General features: G+C 37.2%; 1 protein-coding gene across 1 annotated transcript in view; it reads right to left on the bottom strand.

Moving 5' to 3' along the window:
- Nucleotides 1–19,417, bottom strand: part of LOC119787491 (ryanodine receptor 3-like) — a 154,527-nt gene that overhangs the window by 18,707 nt on the left and 116,403 nt on the right. Inside the window, exons 62-78 of the mRNA XM_038291382.1 lie at nt 12,553–12,867; nt 12,134–12,215; nt 11,914–12,044; nt 11,438–11,761; nt 11,111–11,351; nt 10,927–11,014; nt 10,252–10,344; nt 9,674–9,688; nt 8,084–8,254; nt 5,860–5,919; nt 5,613–5,747; nt 4,217–4,329; nt 1,917–2,013; nt 613–722; nt 329–380; nt 208–258; nt 22–121 (exon numbers count right to left, since the gene is read on the bottom strand). Of these exons, the coding sequence (XP_038147310.1) occupies nt 22–121; nt 208–258; nt 329–380; nt 613–722; nt 1,917–2,013; nt 4,217–4,329; nt 5,613–5,747; nt 5,860–5,919; nt 8,084–8,254; nt 9,674–9,688; nt 10,252–10,344; nt 10,927–11,014; nt 11,111–11,351; nt 11,438–11,761; nt 11,914–12,044; nt 12,134–12,215; nt 12,553–12,867 (2,178 nt within the window). The remainder of the gene's footprint in view (nt 1–21; nt 122–207; nt 259–328; nt 381–612; nt 723–1,916; nt 2,014–4,216; nt 4,330–5,612; nt 5,748–5,859; nt 5,920–8,083; nt 8,255–9,673; nt 9,689–10,251; nt 10,345–10,926; nt 11,015–11,110; nt 11,352–11,437; nt 11,762–11,913; nt 12,045–12,133; nt 12,216–12,552; nt 12,868–19,417) is intronic.

The following is a 19,417-nucleotide window of genomic DNA, read 5'->3' as shown; positions in this document are numbered from 1 at the left end:
GTTTGTCTGTCTCACGGCTACCTTTGCTGGCACTAATCATTTGGAGAACCATCTCTGCTGCTCCTCGATCATGCAGTCGGGCTTGCTGATACAGCATCTTTTGTTTCTCCATTTCCTTTTCCTACAATAAATCAATTTGTCTAAAATACTTGAACTGATGAAGAACATGAGAGATACAAATCCATGCTCCCTAAATAATTATAATACCTCAAATGTTTTCTCTTTTCCTTCCTCTTCCTCTTCACCTTCAGCACAACTCTGAAATGGAAGGAACAGATTAACCTTGCATTCTTTGCAAAGCAGCTTAAAAATGCAGGAAATATTGTACCTTTGCCATCATATCAGCATATGCAATATACAAGGGATCCTCTTCCAATGAACTAAAATAAAATAAAAATTATGATTAGATTTTTAACATCTGACATATTATTATTTCTGTAACTTGCTTGAACAACATTAATTAGGTCTTTCATTTCATTCTATAAAATATGGCAATTCACACCAAATTCCCTAATTATTATTTGTGAAGAGAGCCAAAGCAATTAAGCATCACATATGGAGCGGCCTGTACCAGTGCCAGGTGGCGAGGTGTGAGTCTGAGTGTGTTTTCACCTGCATTCAGTCAAAGCGTTGTGGCTGAAATGAAGGATGAGCTGGTGTAAAGGATCCGGTTGCTTTCGGATTTCCTCCTCTTCCTCTTCTTCCACTTTAGGCTGTGTTTTCTGCATAAAGGGAGCACATCCTCACTGTAGTCCAGACTGATACTTCAAAGCTCGGCCATACAGCCAAAACCAGCTGTGGAAGAATTAACGCTATAAGCCATATCTCAACAGAACATTGGATTACAGTACATGCACATACATTAGAGACCACATGCTCAAAAATAAGGACAGGGATGTATTAAACACAAAATTTGGCAGCAATTCTTTTACTTGTGGCAGTGCTAAATGGGGAGTTTAGCATGACACCCTTGTTACATCGATTTAAAAATATAAATACTGAGTTCATTTATTGGGTTTGATACTTTTACTGAAGTACATCAAAGTTTTGAATAGTCATTAAACATCTGGAAATTTCTAAGATAATAATTTGGCAGCGTAGAATCCCTTTAAAATGCTGTAAAAGAAAACCGAAGAATAAACTATTGTAACTCAGTGCATCTCTGTGCACTACTGGTCAGATGGCTGAAAAAGGCACTACAGTATTTATCAACAAAAGGCTACACTCCAGCTACAACTATTTAGCTTTAGAAAACAATTAGTTGTTGGAAAAAATGGGCATACAGTATGCGAGCAAGTAGAAGTAAAATAACTTTTACTATAGAAATTTAGCTCTAATGAGCCTTTTAAAAACTAGAGTTGCCATGGAATTAGCAAATAGCTTAATTAGCACAATAAAGTTGTACAGTAAGATCTTATAAAGAGTAGAAGCGCAAAAAGAGATACTATTTGTACATCAAGTATTTGAAGCTAATACGAAATTTAGCTTTCATATTTTTTAGTGGTTCAATCACTTTCCCTATGATGCTTACAAAAATTTTGTGGAACTATAGAATATATAATTGTTGTGTCTGATTTTGAGCTTTAACTGCCAAATAATAAATTATGGATGATGATTTATTGATCAAAAAAGAAAAAAAGACAATAACTTTTCATTTGTGCCAGTAAGTTGAAGCATTCACGGGATGCTTTCTTACCTGTGTTTAAAAGATCACATGAAGTGGCCCTGACAGCAGGAGAGATGCTATGCTTACCTGGAATGCACCTTTACTACACGGTAACCCAGTGTGACTCAGTTACAGAGAGTGACAATGGCATGTAATCTGACAAGATGGGGACTGTTGCATATAAACCATGCACTGCTCATAGGAACCGATATGAGGAAAACTGGGGTTGGTTGGAGGCAGGACTACTTACTGCAAGGTCCTGCACCAGCTTCTCCTCAAAAGAGTACTCCTCTGTTTCTATCCATATGCTTTGATATGCCAGAAGGAAGAGGTTAATAGAGCGATGCCTAGCAAGGGGTAAGAGTAGATTAAGCCTGGGTTAGAAAGGAAGGAAAGGAGGAAAGGTTGCTTGAAGAGGAGGTCAATGCTGGTTAGTTCTGGGTTCTGGCACATCCAGCTGGTCTCTTTGCATGTACAGTCTGTACTGCCATAATCTATGTTATAAACTGCTGAGTGAGGCAAATTTACAAAAGGGTTTACCTGGAAAATGTTCTCAAACAATTCAACCAGTGCAACAATTTATATTGAATATGTGTACAGATGACTCTTATTAAAAAAGAAACACCAAGAAACAACAAAAAATAATTCTATTTTATTCTATAATGGGCTCTATGCACAAATCTACTACTTCCTGTTTATAAGGTCAGGTGGTTTGTTACCTTTCTTTCTCTCCTATATGAACTGATTAATTAATCCATTTGTGTCTGACCTCAGTAACCATGACAACATGGGCTAGACACACCTTGATTTATCAGTTCATCTAGTAATGAAAGACAGGAAAAAAAGGTGTTGCCTTACGTTGAAGAAGTAGTGGAGTTGTGCATTTCAGTACTTAAATTATTTCACCTATGAAACATTTCTTCTACGTAACTTTCCAGTAATATGTAAAATAAAAGTCTGCTTCTTTAATAATGATGTTGTATGGCTTACCCTTCCTGTGGAGGATTTGAATGTTAGGAAAGCTGTCCAACTGTAAATTATGCGTTCTTTCTTATGATTTTCTTGGTAATAACTGTTATCATAGTAAAATTGAGTACATTCATATCACTAATATTCACACTAAATGTCACGCTAGGAAAAAAAAGTATTCAGTTGTAATTATATTGTAATACATAACCAAGGTTTATCATACCAATACATTTCAATTGCATAGACAGATCAGATTCAGTGACACATAGTCCAACCTGATTTTTAAAGTTATATAATACAAAAAAAAAAAAGTTTATAATGCCAGTTGGTTACTGCAAGCATCCCTAGTCATTGCATTGATCTTAGCCACTAACTTAGCAATAATCATCCATAGTATTCAGTCATGAATGAAAAATCTCCCTCTAAAAATTTGTATTTATTTATGCAATTACAGGCAACAACAAAAAAATTATATATTCATGATAGTCCAATTTGTCGTTTTCCAATTACATCATAATCACAAGAAAGAAATTTGGTTAAAAAAGTTTGAGAAGGTTTTTAAAAAGTCTTACTAAAACTCACTACATTTATATGTAAGTTTATCTTTGCATAACCTAAAGAAAATAAAGTAATTATATTTCCATATCGTCCCAGTAAAAGCATGGTTTCAGGTGGATCTGTACTGTAAATGTGTGGACCAGTGGAGATAGCTTGCGGCAAAAACTGAGCTCAAAGGGAAACAAGCGTAGCAACAAGCCAAAGAGGAATATAAGTTCAGCTTTTTTTTTTACCGTCAGCACTGAGAGCAGACTGTCATAGTTTGTGTTCTCATGCATTATCCCCAACCAATTGTGTCGGTAGGATTTCATGAAGTAATTATTATTTTTGTGCCTAAGGGAGTGAGGCAGAGGTAAAACAGAATTTGAGAAAGTGGACAGATAGGGACTGAAAAGAGAGACAAAAGTGAAAAGATCACATCTGAAAGAACATGTGTTAAAAAAGAAGAAGCTTCATTTTCTCACTTCTCAAATAAATATTTATAGGAAAAGATGATGCCTTTGTGTATGACAAACAGTAATTATTACCTACACTGAGTCATATTTTACTGTCAACAGTTCTGAATAAATGAGTCATGCTGTCAGGCAGGCGGGTAGGATCTGAGAACATACTGAGGACGATCACCCAGAGGTATTGGGCTTGTTAATTGTTTTCCTCAAAGCTGCAAGCACTCTGCCTGACTACCTCTGATTGAGATACAGAGCAGCAGTCCATAAAATTACCACCACACTTCTTCTTCCAGAAGACTGTTGTAGACTATGGATTTATATTTCAAATGGAGAGAGTTTATTAAGAAATAGGAAAGAATAATATGAGCTATGAGGGAAACAGAAAAGAGGAAATTTTAGTCAAAAAATAACTCCTAAACAATTTAAAGCACTTTTATCTAATTTGTTCCAAGTACCTCAGCACCGTCAGTATACTTTTGCAATTGACTGAAAACCATTAAAGAGGATTGTGTGGAGACCTTATAAAGAGGGCGGGGCTTTGAATGTTTTCGGTGTTAACTTGGCGCAATAGTACCTCGGTAGATTATAAAGCGGGGCCATCCGGAAACAAGCAACGACCGCTCGCTTCCTCTGTTTGGAAAGCAACTTCTGCCAAACGCACTTCTTGGATCTCAGAGGCTGCTCCACCTAATGAGGGTTTAAAATTATGCAAAGCACAGCTTTAATACTCTATTGATAAATACACCCATACAGTATACATTTAGATTAAAAAAGTAAGAGTTATTTTGGATGTTATTTTAATGGATCTGTTTTTCAGAATATGAGTTAGACAACCATACGTCTTTAATGAAATGAAAAAAAAGCAGGAACTGAATGCATTTGTTGCATTTACAAAAACTTTTTCACTGAAAATCACTAAATATTCTCACATATACACACACACACACACATATATATATATATATATATATATTGTTAACAGGTAAATATATATTGTTAACAGGTAAATTTTATTGTAGAACACCATTATTACAGCTGCTAGTGAAAACTGTGCAATACCGATAGGGCCTGAAAGGGTCCTGACCAAGAAAAAAGTCACCACAGCAAAATTGGCACAAAAATTTAATTTTTGTAGTTGTCAAAAAAAACGCAATATTTTACGTGATAATATAAAACAAGGATTAAGCTGCTTGGCTTTTAAACCTGCAAACTAAACCCTCTGTCACACATGATGGTGGCACCATCATACTGATCTGTTCGGCTGTCTAAAGCAATGCTAGGCTGCATAAAATCGGATAGAACTATGAAGATTTATTTCTACTTTGTGATTTGTGATACAATTGTGATACAATTTATTATTAAAATAAAAGCTGTATAACTGAAATCCAATTATCGTTGGGTGTTCCAACAGGACACTGATACCAAGCAAACATTAATATAACTTGGAATGAACAAAAGGCATCAAGATTGACCCTATCTGTAACTCTATAAAAATTCATTGACAATATAATTCTGACTGTAACAAAGAATAATAAATGTAAAACTCCTATTAGTTCTGGTAAAATGAGTTGACAAGCATCCAACCAGAATTATGGCGGGAACTTGTGGATGGCAACTTTAAGGGTATGGCAACTCTACCACTTTCTAAAGGATATTTATTCTTTATTCATTTATTATTATTATTTTAGTAAAGGCAGTTGTATGTCTTTGGGTCTGTATGTTTAATTCATAGTTTAAAGTTGCTTTCAAATACCACCACATTAAATTAAACTTGTGCTTCTGAATCATTTTTTCTTTTTATTAAAACAACGTTGTATAGTTTTTGGTAACTGGAGCCTCTGTCTGCTGCACAATATATAATGATTTTCAGTCTTCCACTATATCTATAACCCATTTAGCGCATTAGCTTTTTTCTATTGACATTTCACCATCAACAACCTTCACCAAGATGTAATATGCATTTTCTGTACCTGCTCTAGATTAAAGATGGCCGCAGAAATCCTTTGAATGCGATCAACTACTCGTTCAGGGTCAGGTGGGCTCTCAATCCTCATCACGATGTCCTTATAAAGGTTAAGTTGCCACCGCACAGCAGGGTCCTCTGACTAAGAGAACATAACACACAGTGAAGGGGGGGGGGGGGGGGGGGGGGGGGAATAAATTCTAGGAGCAGACCTATATTAATCTGCAAAAATTTAAATTTTCTTAAACCTTTACCTTTTCTCTGATGTGCAAATTTTGACGTATATGGTCTTTAACCTCTTCATCTGTATCTCTCTGTTAGGCAGAGACAAAGAAAGAGAAAAAGAGAGAATATAGCTGCAGAAATTGTGCAGGACAAACAAGTCAGACAGCTTGAGATGTTTAAGCAAAGCTATATAGTGAAATAACATGGATTTTTTAAATAATTTCTTCCATAAATGAATGTTATATTTGAATAGAAACATGATAAAATATGGAAAGCATAGGTATTTAATATATTTCCTTGCTTCATTGCTTCCTTAGGAGATGTATGCATTGCAATAGCAAAAATCAAAACACAAGTAGACCTAATTAAACAATGAAATAACATCAACAATGAGTCTGGGTCCTATGGAAATGATGATGATTAACCGCAGTAGCATTTGCAAAATTGTATCCATATATGTGTATACTACTGCAACTACACAGTGCAATGAAAAAATAATGACACCCTTTAAACTTTTTACATCTTTTCATGTTAAAACCACAAAAGTAATTGTATTATACTGTATTTGGATTATATATCATAAACTGACAAATTAGTTTAGATTTATAAACTGGTAGAAAAAGAAATTCTTTTAAAGCTTTTAACAGATAAAAACCCAGAAAGTGTGTCTTGGAGCTACAATCATGGCCTTTCATACTGATACCCCTAAATAGAATTTACTAGAATCAATTTGCCTAAGAAATTAGCTTTTGTTTTGTAAATAATAATTCCCTGTGTGAATTATCTCAGGATAATCCAGGTATTTTTAAAGGGGTCAGAAGTCAGAACATTAATAAAAAAACATCATCATAAAGTCCATCAAACATGGCAGAAATGTCAAGGTTGACAGGTTTAAAGCAGGGTATGTTTAAAAATAAATCACAAACCTTGAAAAGCTCACAGAGCACTGTCTTATCATTCTTTAAATCATTAAATGTGTGGTAAACTGGTAGTCTATTTTGACATAGCCAGAAATCTAAACTTTGGGGCCAGTGAGGCAAACATACATGAAGTCCATTGTAAATGAATCAGCTGTAGAGATTCACTCTTCAGCTACAACCTGCTAACCTAACAACTGACATTATTGCGTTCCACAACTCTAAAACTACAGAAGTTCAGCAAAAAGAAGCAATGATCACAGATAATTGTTATATTTTCTGTTTGCATTTGGCCACAGATAACTTTAAATTAAGAGACATCCATGGCTCCAGCCTTATCAGAATGTTACCCTATGATTTTAGTTTAAGGACACTGCTCTCATTCCATTCCCAAATCTTTACCACCTACATACCGAAGATGGCTTTTTATCCTGACACAGGAATTGCTCTAATTAGATAAACTATTTAGGAAAACATTGTGTTACTCAACAGAAAGGGATTGTTAGGGATGATTAACAGAGTCAGACAGCATCAAATAAAATAATCCTAACCAAATACATGAAGCATGTAGAAGGTGTTTGGATCTGATGAAAGCAAGATTGACTTTAATGCCTAAGTGCAAACATCTTATGTGTCAGAAAATCAACATGACAGACTGAACACAATATCTCAAAGGTAAACCTCAATGTCTGCAGGAATTTTAGCAGGGCAGAGGAGAAGACCAGAGTTGATGGAAAAATTGATAATGCTCACTGCAGGGAAATCTGAAAACCTGTTAGAAACCAAAAAAGACTTGAGATGGGTCTGAAGAATCCAATTCCCACACAAGCATGTAACCAAAGCTAGAACAGAGAGGTTTAAGTTAAAGCACTATCAACCTCTACAATAACTAGTCAAATTCCAAGCTTTAATCCAGAATCTGAGATTATACCCGAAAATGTTACTCACTGATGCCATCATCCGTTCAATTGTACTGAATGAAGATGGAAAAAGAAAACAAATATTCTACCCATGCATTGCTTGTAGATATGTTACTGAAAAGGCTCCCAGGTGTAGCTAAACAGAATAGTATTTCTCTGGAGTTTTATTCAGAGGACTAAATAAAAATACTGGCTTTTGTTTTTACATTATTGTAACAGCTTGAGTTTGAGCTTTATGCTGTATTGTCGCAGTGTACCACAAAGATATTAATAGAAGGTATGAAAAGGTTTAAGGGGTACCAACTATTTCCAGTAAATTTCTATGAAAATGACACCATAATTAGGCTGTTCTGAGAGTCATCTTTATGCACTGGTGTTCTCATTAAATTGCTTTAATCTTTCAAATGCTTTCTCACCATTAGGTAGCGGGTCTTGGCTAGAGAAATAAGCTCCTGATCTCCGGGGGTGCACATGTTGAGACCGATTGGCAGCATCTTCTTTAGAGCAGCTACAATTAGTGAGGTCTGGATGGAGTAGAACTCCCCGCGTCTTTTCTTATGTCTCCTCTCCTGGTCTTGTCCCCCAGACTGAAAAGTTTACCACAACATGCTTAATAAACAAGTATTTTTAACTGAAACCTTGAAGCCTATATTTTCTGGCTATAAATTAAGATTAAAGGAAAAATCTGTTCACATTCAGAATTTAAACTTCTGAAAGTACTTTAAATAGGAAATTATTACATAATGTTCAATAAATGATAAGTGTTTTTCATTAAGAGTAATTTCATTTGAATGTGCTTCACCGGAGACTTCCATGTTTGTCAAAGAACACTACTGCCACTTATCGGTTTGTGACGTCACGTTGCTTTATCAGCTGTTGATCAAGTCCCAATGCTGCACCTAGTGTTTGTCACAACCCATTATTATCCAAGTCATCTTCAAAACATTCTTCGAAATGTTGGCTACATATTACGTGGTTTTTCTCTGGCCAGAGGTTTGATGGCAAATCCCCCCTCTTCAAGTTGGCAATCCAACAAAGAACCCGTCCGTGGAGGATCATGAATCGGAAAGGCGAACAAATTTTTTATTATTATTATTTTTTTTACTTTTAGCCACTGTATTACAACATCCAACTGCCATGCACGTAGGAATTGTCAGTTTAACTATAGCTCTAGCAAATATCAATGGTAAAGCCCTATCCAAATCTTAAATAATTATTGTGGATGTGTCAAGTAGTTCCCATTAATTTAGCTTGTAAAGCAGGAAGAATGGCACTAGGTTTACAGCACCGTGACGTCACTGCCCAAAGATGTCAGGAGTGGGGTGTTACTATATTTGGGCAAAAATGGCCGGTCCCGGACTCAGTGATCGCGAAAATACTTGTTTTTATTTTTTTACTGATTAATGCTAAAGTAATTAAATCTACACCAACATATTAGTTTTAGGTATAGTTAATGATCCATTGATTATTCCTTGCTAACCAGACTTTTCCTTTAAAGAAATGTATGAGCCACATTTACAAGGTGTCATTTTACATAAAGGAAACAATAAAACTGACTCAGTACAAACACTTATATTTTTAAATACTACAGATAATATTGCATGATAATAATACTGTATAAACACCAAAAAAGACATACATACACAGCCAAATTACAGACTGATAACTAAACACACAAAAATCCTAAAACTATTGACTAAAGACGGAGGGGTATCACCACAAATCAATTGCAAACACAAACATCACATTATACTCTGCAGAAGGACAGAGCCTTTCATACCAGATTAACTGTGTTTAACCCATACAGCAGCGCGGAATGAAAAAAATGACCATGTCACACACATTGATAAATGGAATCAAGAAATAACGACGCAACATAACATATAACTATACTATTTAGACTATATAGCACATTGGGCACAAGCTATTGGCTTTTCTGCTTGGCGAAAAGCATATGCAAGCCAATAAGCTGGCAGGTTAACAGCACATGCACTGCATCACTCTACCTTTTCCTTAAAGGACTGTTTGAGTTAGAGGGACAGAGAAAGACAGACAGAAGGAAGCAGTTAAGGGGAAAAATGGTGAGAGGGCTGGTTTTATCAGAGGCTCAAAGTCCATTTGATGTGAACATGCAAAGCAATGAAAAACATTAGTTTCGCCTTCAAAGAGCAGTACCTCGCAGACATATTGGAACCAAAGAATGAAGATTAGTGTGTATTTCTTTTAATAAACATGCATAGGTTTTAATATTACCACACATACAAAATACGCACACATATGGGAAATTTAACAAATCAGATCCTTTGTAAAGGCTTCTATATAATCTCACAGCCATATTTAGATTACAAAATCCTCTCACATGTGTGGTTATTGTTGTGTTAACCTATGGGCTGTGCTCCATGTTAACATATAAGCACATGTATGGATAAAATATTTTTTTCTTACATGGCAGAAAAGATGTTAACATGTGTCCTCCTAATGTCCATGCTTATAGTGTGTTTGTACTTTTAAGTTCTCATGGAAGTTTTTTTTTTTTTTTTGCCCTTCTGGATTTAAGGTTGTAAAGGTAAAGGTAAAAACTTACCTTTGACATCTTTGTTTTGTTGTCTCCGGTCAAAAAGGAGAGATTATTGATTTCATTCTGCACCACAAAGTTCTGCTCTTCTCTTTTAAAATTCTAAACAAGGAAAAATAAATTATAATATTTGTATTCATACTTCCTAAATTAGAAGGATATAATCCTGGATTTTGGAAAATTTAACTCAGACATTTTTATATCCGCTGACACAAATGGTCAACCAGTAGAATACACATTACCAACAATTAACTACAACTGGACTGAGAAAAGTTAGATCTCTGCTGAGGCTGCAGTCAAAACAGGTCAAACCTCACTTCCAGACATGCTTATAAGAAAGCTTGTCTCTCACAACAACTGCAATGAGTTTTCTGGGTCTGCCACTGCATAAGTAATTGGTACCATTGCTTTGATGACAGGGGAAAGGTTGGGATTCTGGAAGGATGCCAAATAGCATTTCCACTGCAGCAAATACCAACTATATACCAACTATATATTAAAAAGAAGCAAAGAAGTGTATTCAGTGGCATCAGAATTACTGCCTGAATACAGTTGCACACACCTCAAATTTGTATAAATCCTTTATAAAAAAGAAAGTTATGTTTTTTTTTATGTCAATACTTTTGCATGCTTTGTAAATGTATTGTGTCAGTCAATACAGAAGGACGTAGCTTGATGATTTACATGTGATTTGCACCATAGGATGAAAATCTCAGCGACCATTCTGAAGAGCTCATTGGAGTCTGAATCCGGTTCTTTTAGCCACCTAGACCTGCAGAAAAAGAAAAATTAGGTGCCCTTCATCATTTTGTTTTAATGTAGACAGTAAAAACTCAAACATAAAAGATACATTTTGCAATTATTTGACCTGTTGTTGTCCACATAGCGGATGAGCATGGGGTAAAATGCATAGAGATCCCTGCAGAGAACAGCAAACTCATCTAAAATGAGCAGCTCAGCCTCCTGAGTGTCTCCTTTACTGTCAGCCTTCAGAAGCTCTTCTTCGGCCACCACTTTCACAGTTTTCTTCTTTAGTTTCTCCAAGGTTGGCAAGAAATGGCTCTTCAGCAGGTCTGCGCGGGCCTTACTGATGATGGGTTGTACATAAACTGAAGTATATAATAGCAAATGTGATTTTTTTGATAGTATCATATATTAAACAATGCTACAATTTTTATTTGACTGAGTAGAATACCTGCGATTCTCTTCATCCATGAGGCCTCATCGATGCCCAGATTGTTATTGAGGATCTTTAAAATGTTGCCCAAGATGAGGCTGAGATGCTCTGATGTGACAGTAGTGCAGCAAATGCTGCCACCACTTGTGGGCTGGTTTTCAGGGCCTTTCTCCCACCAGTAGGACAAATAGTTACACAGCATGGGCAACACCACCTCAATTACATGTGGCATCTCAGTGTACCGTGCTCCAGACTCAGCCATGTCATTGATGTCTTTCATGAGCCCATCAAGCCGCGGCATCCCAGGACACATCTCCTCGACAGATTCTCTGATTCCCAGGACTAAAACATCACAATGGTGTCATTCAAACACAGTTACAGGAACTTTAGTATCAAGAGGATCTGTCGTATTTAGATCTATCCCTCTCTTGGTAGCAGAGGCCCCTTTTCTATAATGATAAATGCTTGACTTTTATTATCAATTTGTAACTCACCAGCTCGATCTCTGGCACTCTTGGTATTAAAAACAGAAGAGGGGTTGTGCGTGTTGAGCTTTGGCTCCAGGAAGGCTACAGGCATGGCGCCAGCGAGGGTAGCCAGACACTGACCGAGAGCTGGCAGCTGCCTTAAAGTTACACAATTAACAAATGACCATGTGGCTGTTTCTTTTTTTAAATGAAGTAATTCCCTTCAGTTAAAATTTTAAGCTGATACCTTTCCACATAGATGTTTTTTCCAGTGCCAAGTGCATAGAGACTGGTCAGGATTCGATAACAGGACACCTGGACATCATCCACTGAGGACAAAAAAAGGATGAAGAAATTACGGAAAAACTTAATGCACATGTGACTGCAAAAAGGCCTGTATATACAGTATATAAAGTAAATCTCCCTATATATATATATATATTAGGCTCTCGCTGTGTGTATTAAGAGGTGTGCATCATAATTTAATATTTAGCAATATATCAATAATATATAAGTGCTGTAATATGTACCATGCAGAATATATCCTGCATGTCAGCAATAACTAACTAAAAGACTTTCCTTTTGATCCAAGAAAATTTCCAGTATCAAAACAAAGTACAAAAGAACCCGCCACCTTTGATCGTTTCCTTCTCTGTCAGGACTTACAAAGCAGATCTACTCCAAAGTGGTGTTGGGTGATGTGTTCAAACAGAGCAGTTAGAATGGGAAGCAAAGCCACAGTGGTGTAATTGATATTCTGCGACACGCCTTTCATCTGTGAGCGAGAATGAGTGAATTTTCCCAGCTTCAAGTTCTCAAAGGTCTTCTCCAAGTCCTCTGCAGCATTCTCAAAGAAGGTCCTCAACCCAACCCTGACTTGCTCCGAGCCGGACTTCATCACTGTCCTGTGATATTTAAAAATAGAACCAAAATTAAATTGGTAATGTGTGTATAAAAAGGATATCACTTGATATCCGTACATGTATTAAATACCTTGTTTAGTCTGAAATGGTTTCTCACAAATTATAAAATAAGCAACCATTAGGCTGTCTGTCTGAGCACTATGTCATAAATTATTTATCCAGTGAACGGGGAAAAAAAAAAGGAAAATTCAAGGGGAGGTGCCAATTTTAAACCCTAGAAATAAACTCAAAAAACAGCAACATTTAGCCCAACTTTAAAATATAAAACTATGAATGGTTTTCATATTTTACAGTTCCTAATATTAGTAAATACATGTCCATGATAAACCTTGAAGTGCCAGGGAAGAAAAAAATAAAAAAAGAAACTCCCCGCTGTCCAAATAGTTTTTTCAGCATAAACATGTCCCTTTTTGGGGCTTTTGTTTGATTTAGCCTCGGGAATGAAAATTTACATTAACATCAAGAAACCCTGCCCTAAAAAGCATCAAGGGCCTCAGGAAAACCAATTTGCTGCATAAAAATGTGATCAAAATCATTTTAAATTTATAAAGGAAATCTTGGAAAGCAGCAATTCCCAAAAAACTTAAGAAATTTTCTAAAAGGGGAAATCCTAAAAAAAAACTAATTAAGATAAAGGGCTACATTAGATTTTTTTAAAGAAAAAACTCAGGGTTTCAAAATTAGATTAATTGCCATTTTCCCTTTTTTTTTTTAAGAGGAAAATGCAAAACAAACCACATTTCTTGTTTGCTTAGAGTTTTGCCTAATTTGTACCCACCTGGGCCAAGTGGGGCCAAATGTGCAGACAGCTACCTTTCGTGGGGAGCCCACCCCCCCAAAAATAACACAAAAAGTCCATTAGCGGGGAACTTTTCAACAAAATTTTTTCCCCGATATTTTTTAAAATTTTTATATTTTTTTTTAGATTGAATTTTCAATTCAGATTATATTTATTTGCTACGGTAACCTGACTTCATATTACAATGTTAGATATTTTTTTTGTAATTTTCTCTTTCTATATCTGGAGGGGATTTTATCATACATATATAAATCTATTTCCTAGAGAAATTATTCTTACGACTTGATGTTTCTAATTTTTGCTACTTTGCAACCACAAACTTTAAACCCAATTTTTTAATTGGGAAAATTTCTTAAGGCAAAACAACCCGGGTAAAAAATTTTTAAAAAAAAAAGTATAAAAAAAATCACATAAAAATCCCTTTTAAAAATTATTCAACAAAATTAGAAGACTTTTTAAAGAAAAATGATTTTTTTTTATTTTTAAAAACTTTTTAAATCTTAGGGGGGTTGTGAAAAAGGGTATTTGAACACTTTCATTTTGACCATTTTTCCTAATTTTTGAACAAGCGGTGTTAATGATTTTAAAACACAAAGGGTTTTAAGGTTTTCAAACACAGGGGGCCCCTTAAAAGGAGTTTTCTCTGGGGGGAAATAAAAATTGACCCGGGGAAAAGGTCCCTTTGGGTTTTAAACAGAAGTTTAAAAGGCTTCCAGAAAAAAAAATCTGAAAGCTGTGTACTGAAAAAAATTTGTAAAAATGTTAAAAAAATTAACTTTTAAGTTTTTAAAAAACATTTTTCCCTAAGAAATTAATACAGGTTTTCAAATTGAAAGAGAAACTATCGGGGTTGGAAAACCCAAAAAATCAAATTAAAAAATTGTTTGAATAAAAAGGTTTTTTTTAAACAATTTAAAAATTGCTCGGGAAATATGGGTTTTAAAAAAAGGGAAAATTGAAAAATTTAAATTTTGAATATTATTTTTAAAATGTAAAAAAGGGAAGGGTATTTTAATGTTTCTGTTGTTTCCCATTTTGGTTTAAGGGCAGGTTTCAATTTTTGGGGGTTTTGAAAGGGTGCAAAAGAGAAAGTTTGACTGTGAAAAAACCCTTTTCCCCTGAAAAAAAAATACTAAATTTTAAAAGTTTTTTCCCTTGAGATTTATGCGGGGAAAGGGGGGCCCTCAACATTCCCCATCATTCTTTTTAAACTTTTTCTCTTTGCCAGCCAGTGCCCCTTGGGGAATCTAGGGGGGGGCCCCGCCGTAAATTGTTTTTCTGAGTGCCCCAAAGTACCTTCCCAATTGGTCAAGCTGCCCAAACCTTTAAAAACAAAAGGGAAGGATTTAAATCAAACTTATAAAATTTTTGGGCACGGGGCCCAAAAATTCAGAAAGCTGCCATTTTTTTTTGTTTTTGCACCAGCTCTCTCCAAAGACGCGTCTTTGCCTCTTTTTTCTATTTTTCTCTACTAAAGGGAACGAATGAATTTTTCTTTTGTTCTGCAGTTTTTTTTTTAAAATTCATAAAGCTGTTTTTTTTTTGGGAAAAAAATTCTTTTTTTTCCCTGTGCCCTTTTTCGCTTTATCTTGCTGGTTTTTCCTTTGGGGCCACACCAAACTCGCTGAGCGCACCGGGGGAAGAGGAAAAAACAACCCAAACCCTTTTTTTCCCAAAGTTAATTTTTTTAAATTTTTTCTTCCTTAAAAAATTTTGGGGGCCCCGGTCCCGGGGTTCAAACTGGGCGAGCGCTTTTTGGTCCTATTAAACCCTCCCGCCCGCCCTTTCCCCGGTGTGGTAAAACCGAAATTTGTTTAAATTTTTTTTGTTTTAAACCGCCGTGGGGTGGGGCCCCGGGGCTAAATTTTTTTGGGGGGCGGCCCACAGAAATTCAAAACCCTGCAAAAAATAAAATAAATCTCCTTAAAAGATGGGGTTTTTTTAAAGGATTTTTTTTAAAAACATTACGGGAACTGGGGCAAATAAAAAACAGAGCCTTTAACTTTAACTCTGATTTAACTGGGTTTTTTAAAAAAGAAGGTTTTTTTGGGAATTGAAAATTAAAAAAATTTTGATTAATTAAAAAAAGTTTTTTTTTTATTTTTTTAAACCCTGAGGGAGAAATCCCTGGGGGCCTCTAAAAAAGAATTTCGGGTGACTGTGTTAAAATTAGCAGGGGCTTGTATCACCCGGAGATTTCGCCCTCCCCCTTTTTGGACTTAAAAAATTATTTGGGTTAATTGGACCGAGTTGAAATCACTCGGGGGAAAAATTAAAGGACTAATAGCGGGTTGGATCACCTTTTTTTGGGGGCCCCCTTTAAAAGGGGTTGCTTATGGGAAAAAAGGACTAAAAATAAATTTTTTGGGATTTAAAAAGGGGTTAAATCGCCCCTCCCCCAACGGAAAAAAAAAAAAACCTTTTTTTCACTGGGGGGGAATGGTTTGTTTCGAATAAACTAAATTGACTTATTTCGCCTCGAGTTAAACCCACTCTGAGTGGGGGAAATTTGAATAGATGAAACATATATTTTTTTGTAGGGGGGCGCCTAATTTTTTTAATTTTAATTTTTTTTTCTTCTTTTTTTTTCCGCGGGTTTTGACACTGGGTTTTTTTTGTCGATTTCTATTTTTTTCAATTTTTGAGACTGCGGCGTGGGGGTGGGTTCGAATCTCCCGAGCTCGTGGGTGTTTCTGTTGCGTTTGGCTGGGGGGGGAAACGCTGAAAACCGCTGTTTGGGCTGATTTGGTTGATTTTTCCCCAAAATTTTTTATTGAAACAAAAAGGATGGACTCCGTTTTTGCAAAAAAAAGTTATTTCCCCTTTCCCCCCAAGGGTTTTAGGTCCGGGGGAAACCCTGCAGAACAGATTTGTTTGATTTTAATTTGGGTTTTTTATGATCAGCAGCTTGGTTTGGTTTTCCGCTTCATCGAAGGCGTTTTTTGAAAATCATTTTGGGAAAATGGGGTTCGAAAACCAAAACAAACTTCTTACTGCGAAAAAGGGCCCCTTTTGGGTTTGTTTTTAAATAAATTTTTTAAAAACAACCTTAGCTGTCAGGTTTGCAGTGCGATTTACAGAAGGATAAAGCAAGTTTTTTTGGGGCAAGAAAAACAATTTAAAAAGCAAGAACGGGGAACGGGAAATAGACATTTTTGGGGCAAAACCTTTCTGGGGGGTTGGGCGGGAAAGGGATCCCCCCTTTAATAAAAAGGGGTTAAATTACACAAAAATTTTTCGGACTCATTTCCCCGCTGGGTTAATCCCCAATGGTGTGTTCTGAACAACCAAAACAGCTACAAAGTCCATCTGATGCTCCATTTCCCGCCTCCAAATAATAATACCAATCCCTTTTACAGGGGAATTTTTACCCTTTTTTTGGGAGGGTTCGTATGGGAAACGGCAGAAGGGGAAAATGTGGGACTCCTCCCCATTTTTTTTCTGGGTTTCCACCGTAAAGGGGGCACCCGAGTCAACGACTCTACCCCCCCGAAAACCCCTTTACATTTTTGCCCTTTTTCTGTATCTTCCTGTGGCAATGGGCGTCCACGTAAAAAAAAACTCTGTTTTTCCCGCCCCCTTTCCTGCGACTTTACCAAGTATAAAACCCCAAATTACACAAACCCCAAATTCACACCCCCCCCCCCTTAAGCCCCTTCCTCAAAGGGAGGGAACGGGGGGAAGGTAAAAACTGAGCAGGGAAATGAAACTGGTGGGCCTCTTGGAGGGAAATTTCCCGCCTTCTCGGGGACCTCCCCCCTTTTTTTCCCCCAAACACGTGAGGGGGCGTTGGGGTTTTCCCTCCACCCCTATTGCATGGGATGGGGCCAATCTAATTGATCTAGCAAGTAGGGGGGCTATCCCTCCCCTTGTAAACATTGACAAAACCCCCAGTTTTTTTTGGGGTTCCCCCCCCTGGCGTAGTTTTCTTTTTCCTGCCCCTTTTTGGGGAAAATTGAGGGGGAGTATCCCGGCGTAAATATTGATGATTTGACCAATGTTTTTTCTACTTTATCGATCATTCAGAAGGCAAAATCAGTACATTTTTGAAGTTTCATCTAATCACGTTTAGGGCCCTTTTTAAATTTAACACAACGGGGTTTTCCAGGATATAAACCTTTCCCCTTTGGGGTTTTTGGGCAGACCCTTATTGTTTAAGTTACCCTTCGGTGGATGGTGCTTTTCCCCTTGGGTTACGGGCTTTGGATTCCCTAACAGGGGGTTAAAACCTTAGTTTTGGGGAAAATTTCAAGCTATTTTAAATTTCTTTTCCAACAACAACAACAAATTGTCGGATGTTGAACTGTCTTTTTGGAAAACTCCCAAATTTTCACCGACCATACCCTCTTTCAGCTTTCCTGACCCGTGGGCGGCCCGAGGGGACATGTTTCCCCCTGTGTCTCTTTCAATTTTTCCCAAAAAATTTTTAAGGGACCCCAAAAAGAGCAAAAAAAAAATTTTTTAATAAACCTTAGACATCTGGAACGGGCAAATTTGGGTTTCATCCAACGGGTGCTACTTTAAAATGAGGGAACTTTCCTTCAACTTTTTGGATGGTGCCCTCCCCTTTTTGTCGCTCCCTTTGGGGAAAAAAAAACCCGAGTTGAAAGGTTGTGAACACAAAAATGGGTTTTTGGGCATTTTTTGGGCAAAATTTTTGGGCAGTTTTTTCTCAGGATGATGGAGAGAGGAAAGAGAAGGAGCGGGGGGAAAATTTTAAAAAACAATTATTTGGGGCTTCATTTAAGTGAACCAGAAAAAAAAGCTTCATTTTATAAAACGGGCCCGAAGGGGGTTCAACTATTTTTAACACTGCTATTTCCCCATTATTTTTCCTGTTCCTATTTAAAGGCCCCTTTGGGGCATGGGCCACAACCGGGTCCTCCCCTGTATGCGCTCCAGGGTTTGGAAAGGGGTTTTTCCCCGGGGTTTCCCGGGGGAGAAAGGGGAGAGCGCCGCATGGTCGGCGTTTTCCCGGGAAAAGAGGTGGACGGGGCGTTGAACGCAGAGAAAAATGTTTTTATTGTGGCGAAGGGGGAAAAGTTTGGGTTCAGCAGTCCCCTAAACTAACATCTGCCAAAAAGGGTGCTTTCCCCGCCCTCTGACACCACAAAAACCCTTTCCGAATGCTGCATTTTCCTTCCCCCGCAACATCCGGGCCAAAAACTCCCAAACGGGAGAATTTTGACAAAACCCCCCTGAGAAGAACCTGCATCGGGAAAACTTTTGGCAACCCCCCAAATTTGATTGACGTTAGGGAAACAAACATTCCCCCATTTTTGGGGGGAAACGGGGGCAAACATCCCCCACCAGGGAATTTTTCCCTTTCCCTTTTGAAAAAAACTTTCTGTCAGACAAAAATCAGGGTTTTGGGGTTTTTTTTTTGGGGTGAAACAAACTCGGCCTAACCCCACACCTTTACACCAGTTTGGGCAGACAAAAATTGACAAAATCCTTTTGTGGGGTTCCCCCTTTCATCCCTGTGAATTTATTGGGGGAGAGATTTTGTTTTTTGCCCCTGGGGCAACTTTTTTGGGGGCGGACCTGTTTAAACAATTTTGTCACACCCCCCGATGGATCTCCCCAAGCCTGTTCTAAAGGGTAAAAAACAAAAGGCAATTTTTGCCCCCGCAATCGAGGAGCTTTTCTGGCAAACATATACGGGGGCTTTTACGGGCCAGAGACCCCTGCCCAAATGCGGGGAACCCTGTCCTGTTTTCTGTTTTTGGAAACCCGGGATCCAAAAATTTGCAACGTATGGGCCGACTCCTTTTTCTTCCTCCCCGAAGCTTTTTTTATGACCAGGGAC

Source organism: Cyprinodon tularosa, unplaced genomic scaffold, assembly GCF_016077235.1.
Source record: "Cyprinodon tularosa strain WSP-4 unplaced genomic scaffold, ASM1607723v1 ctg3, whole genome shotgun sequence".
Lineage (NCBI taxonomy): Eukaryota > Metazoa > Chordata > Actinopteri > Cyprinodontiformes > Cyprinodontidae > Cyprinodon > Cyprinodon tularosa.
The sequence above is the reverse complement of the archived record's forward strand: the minus strand, read 5'-3'. Positions and strand labels throughout refer to the sequence as shown.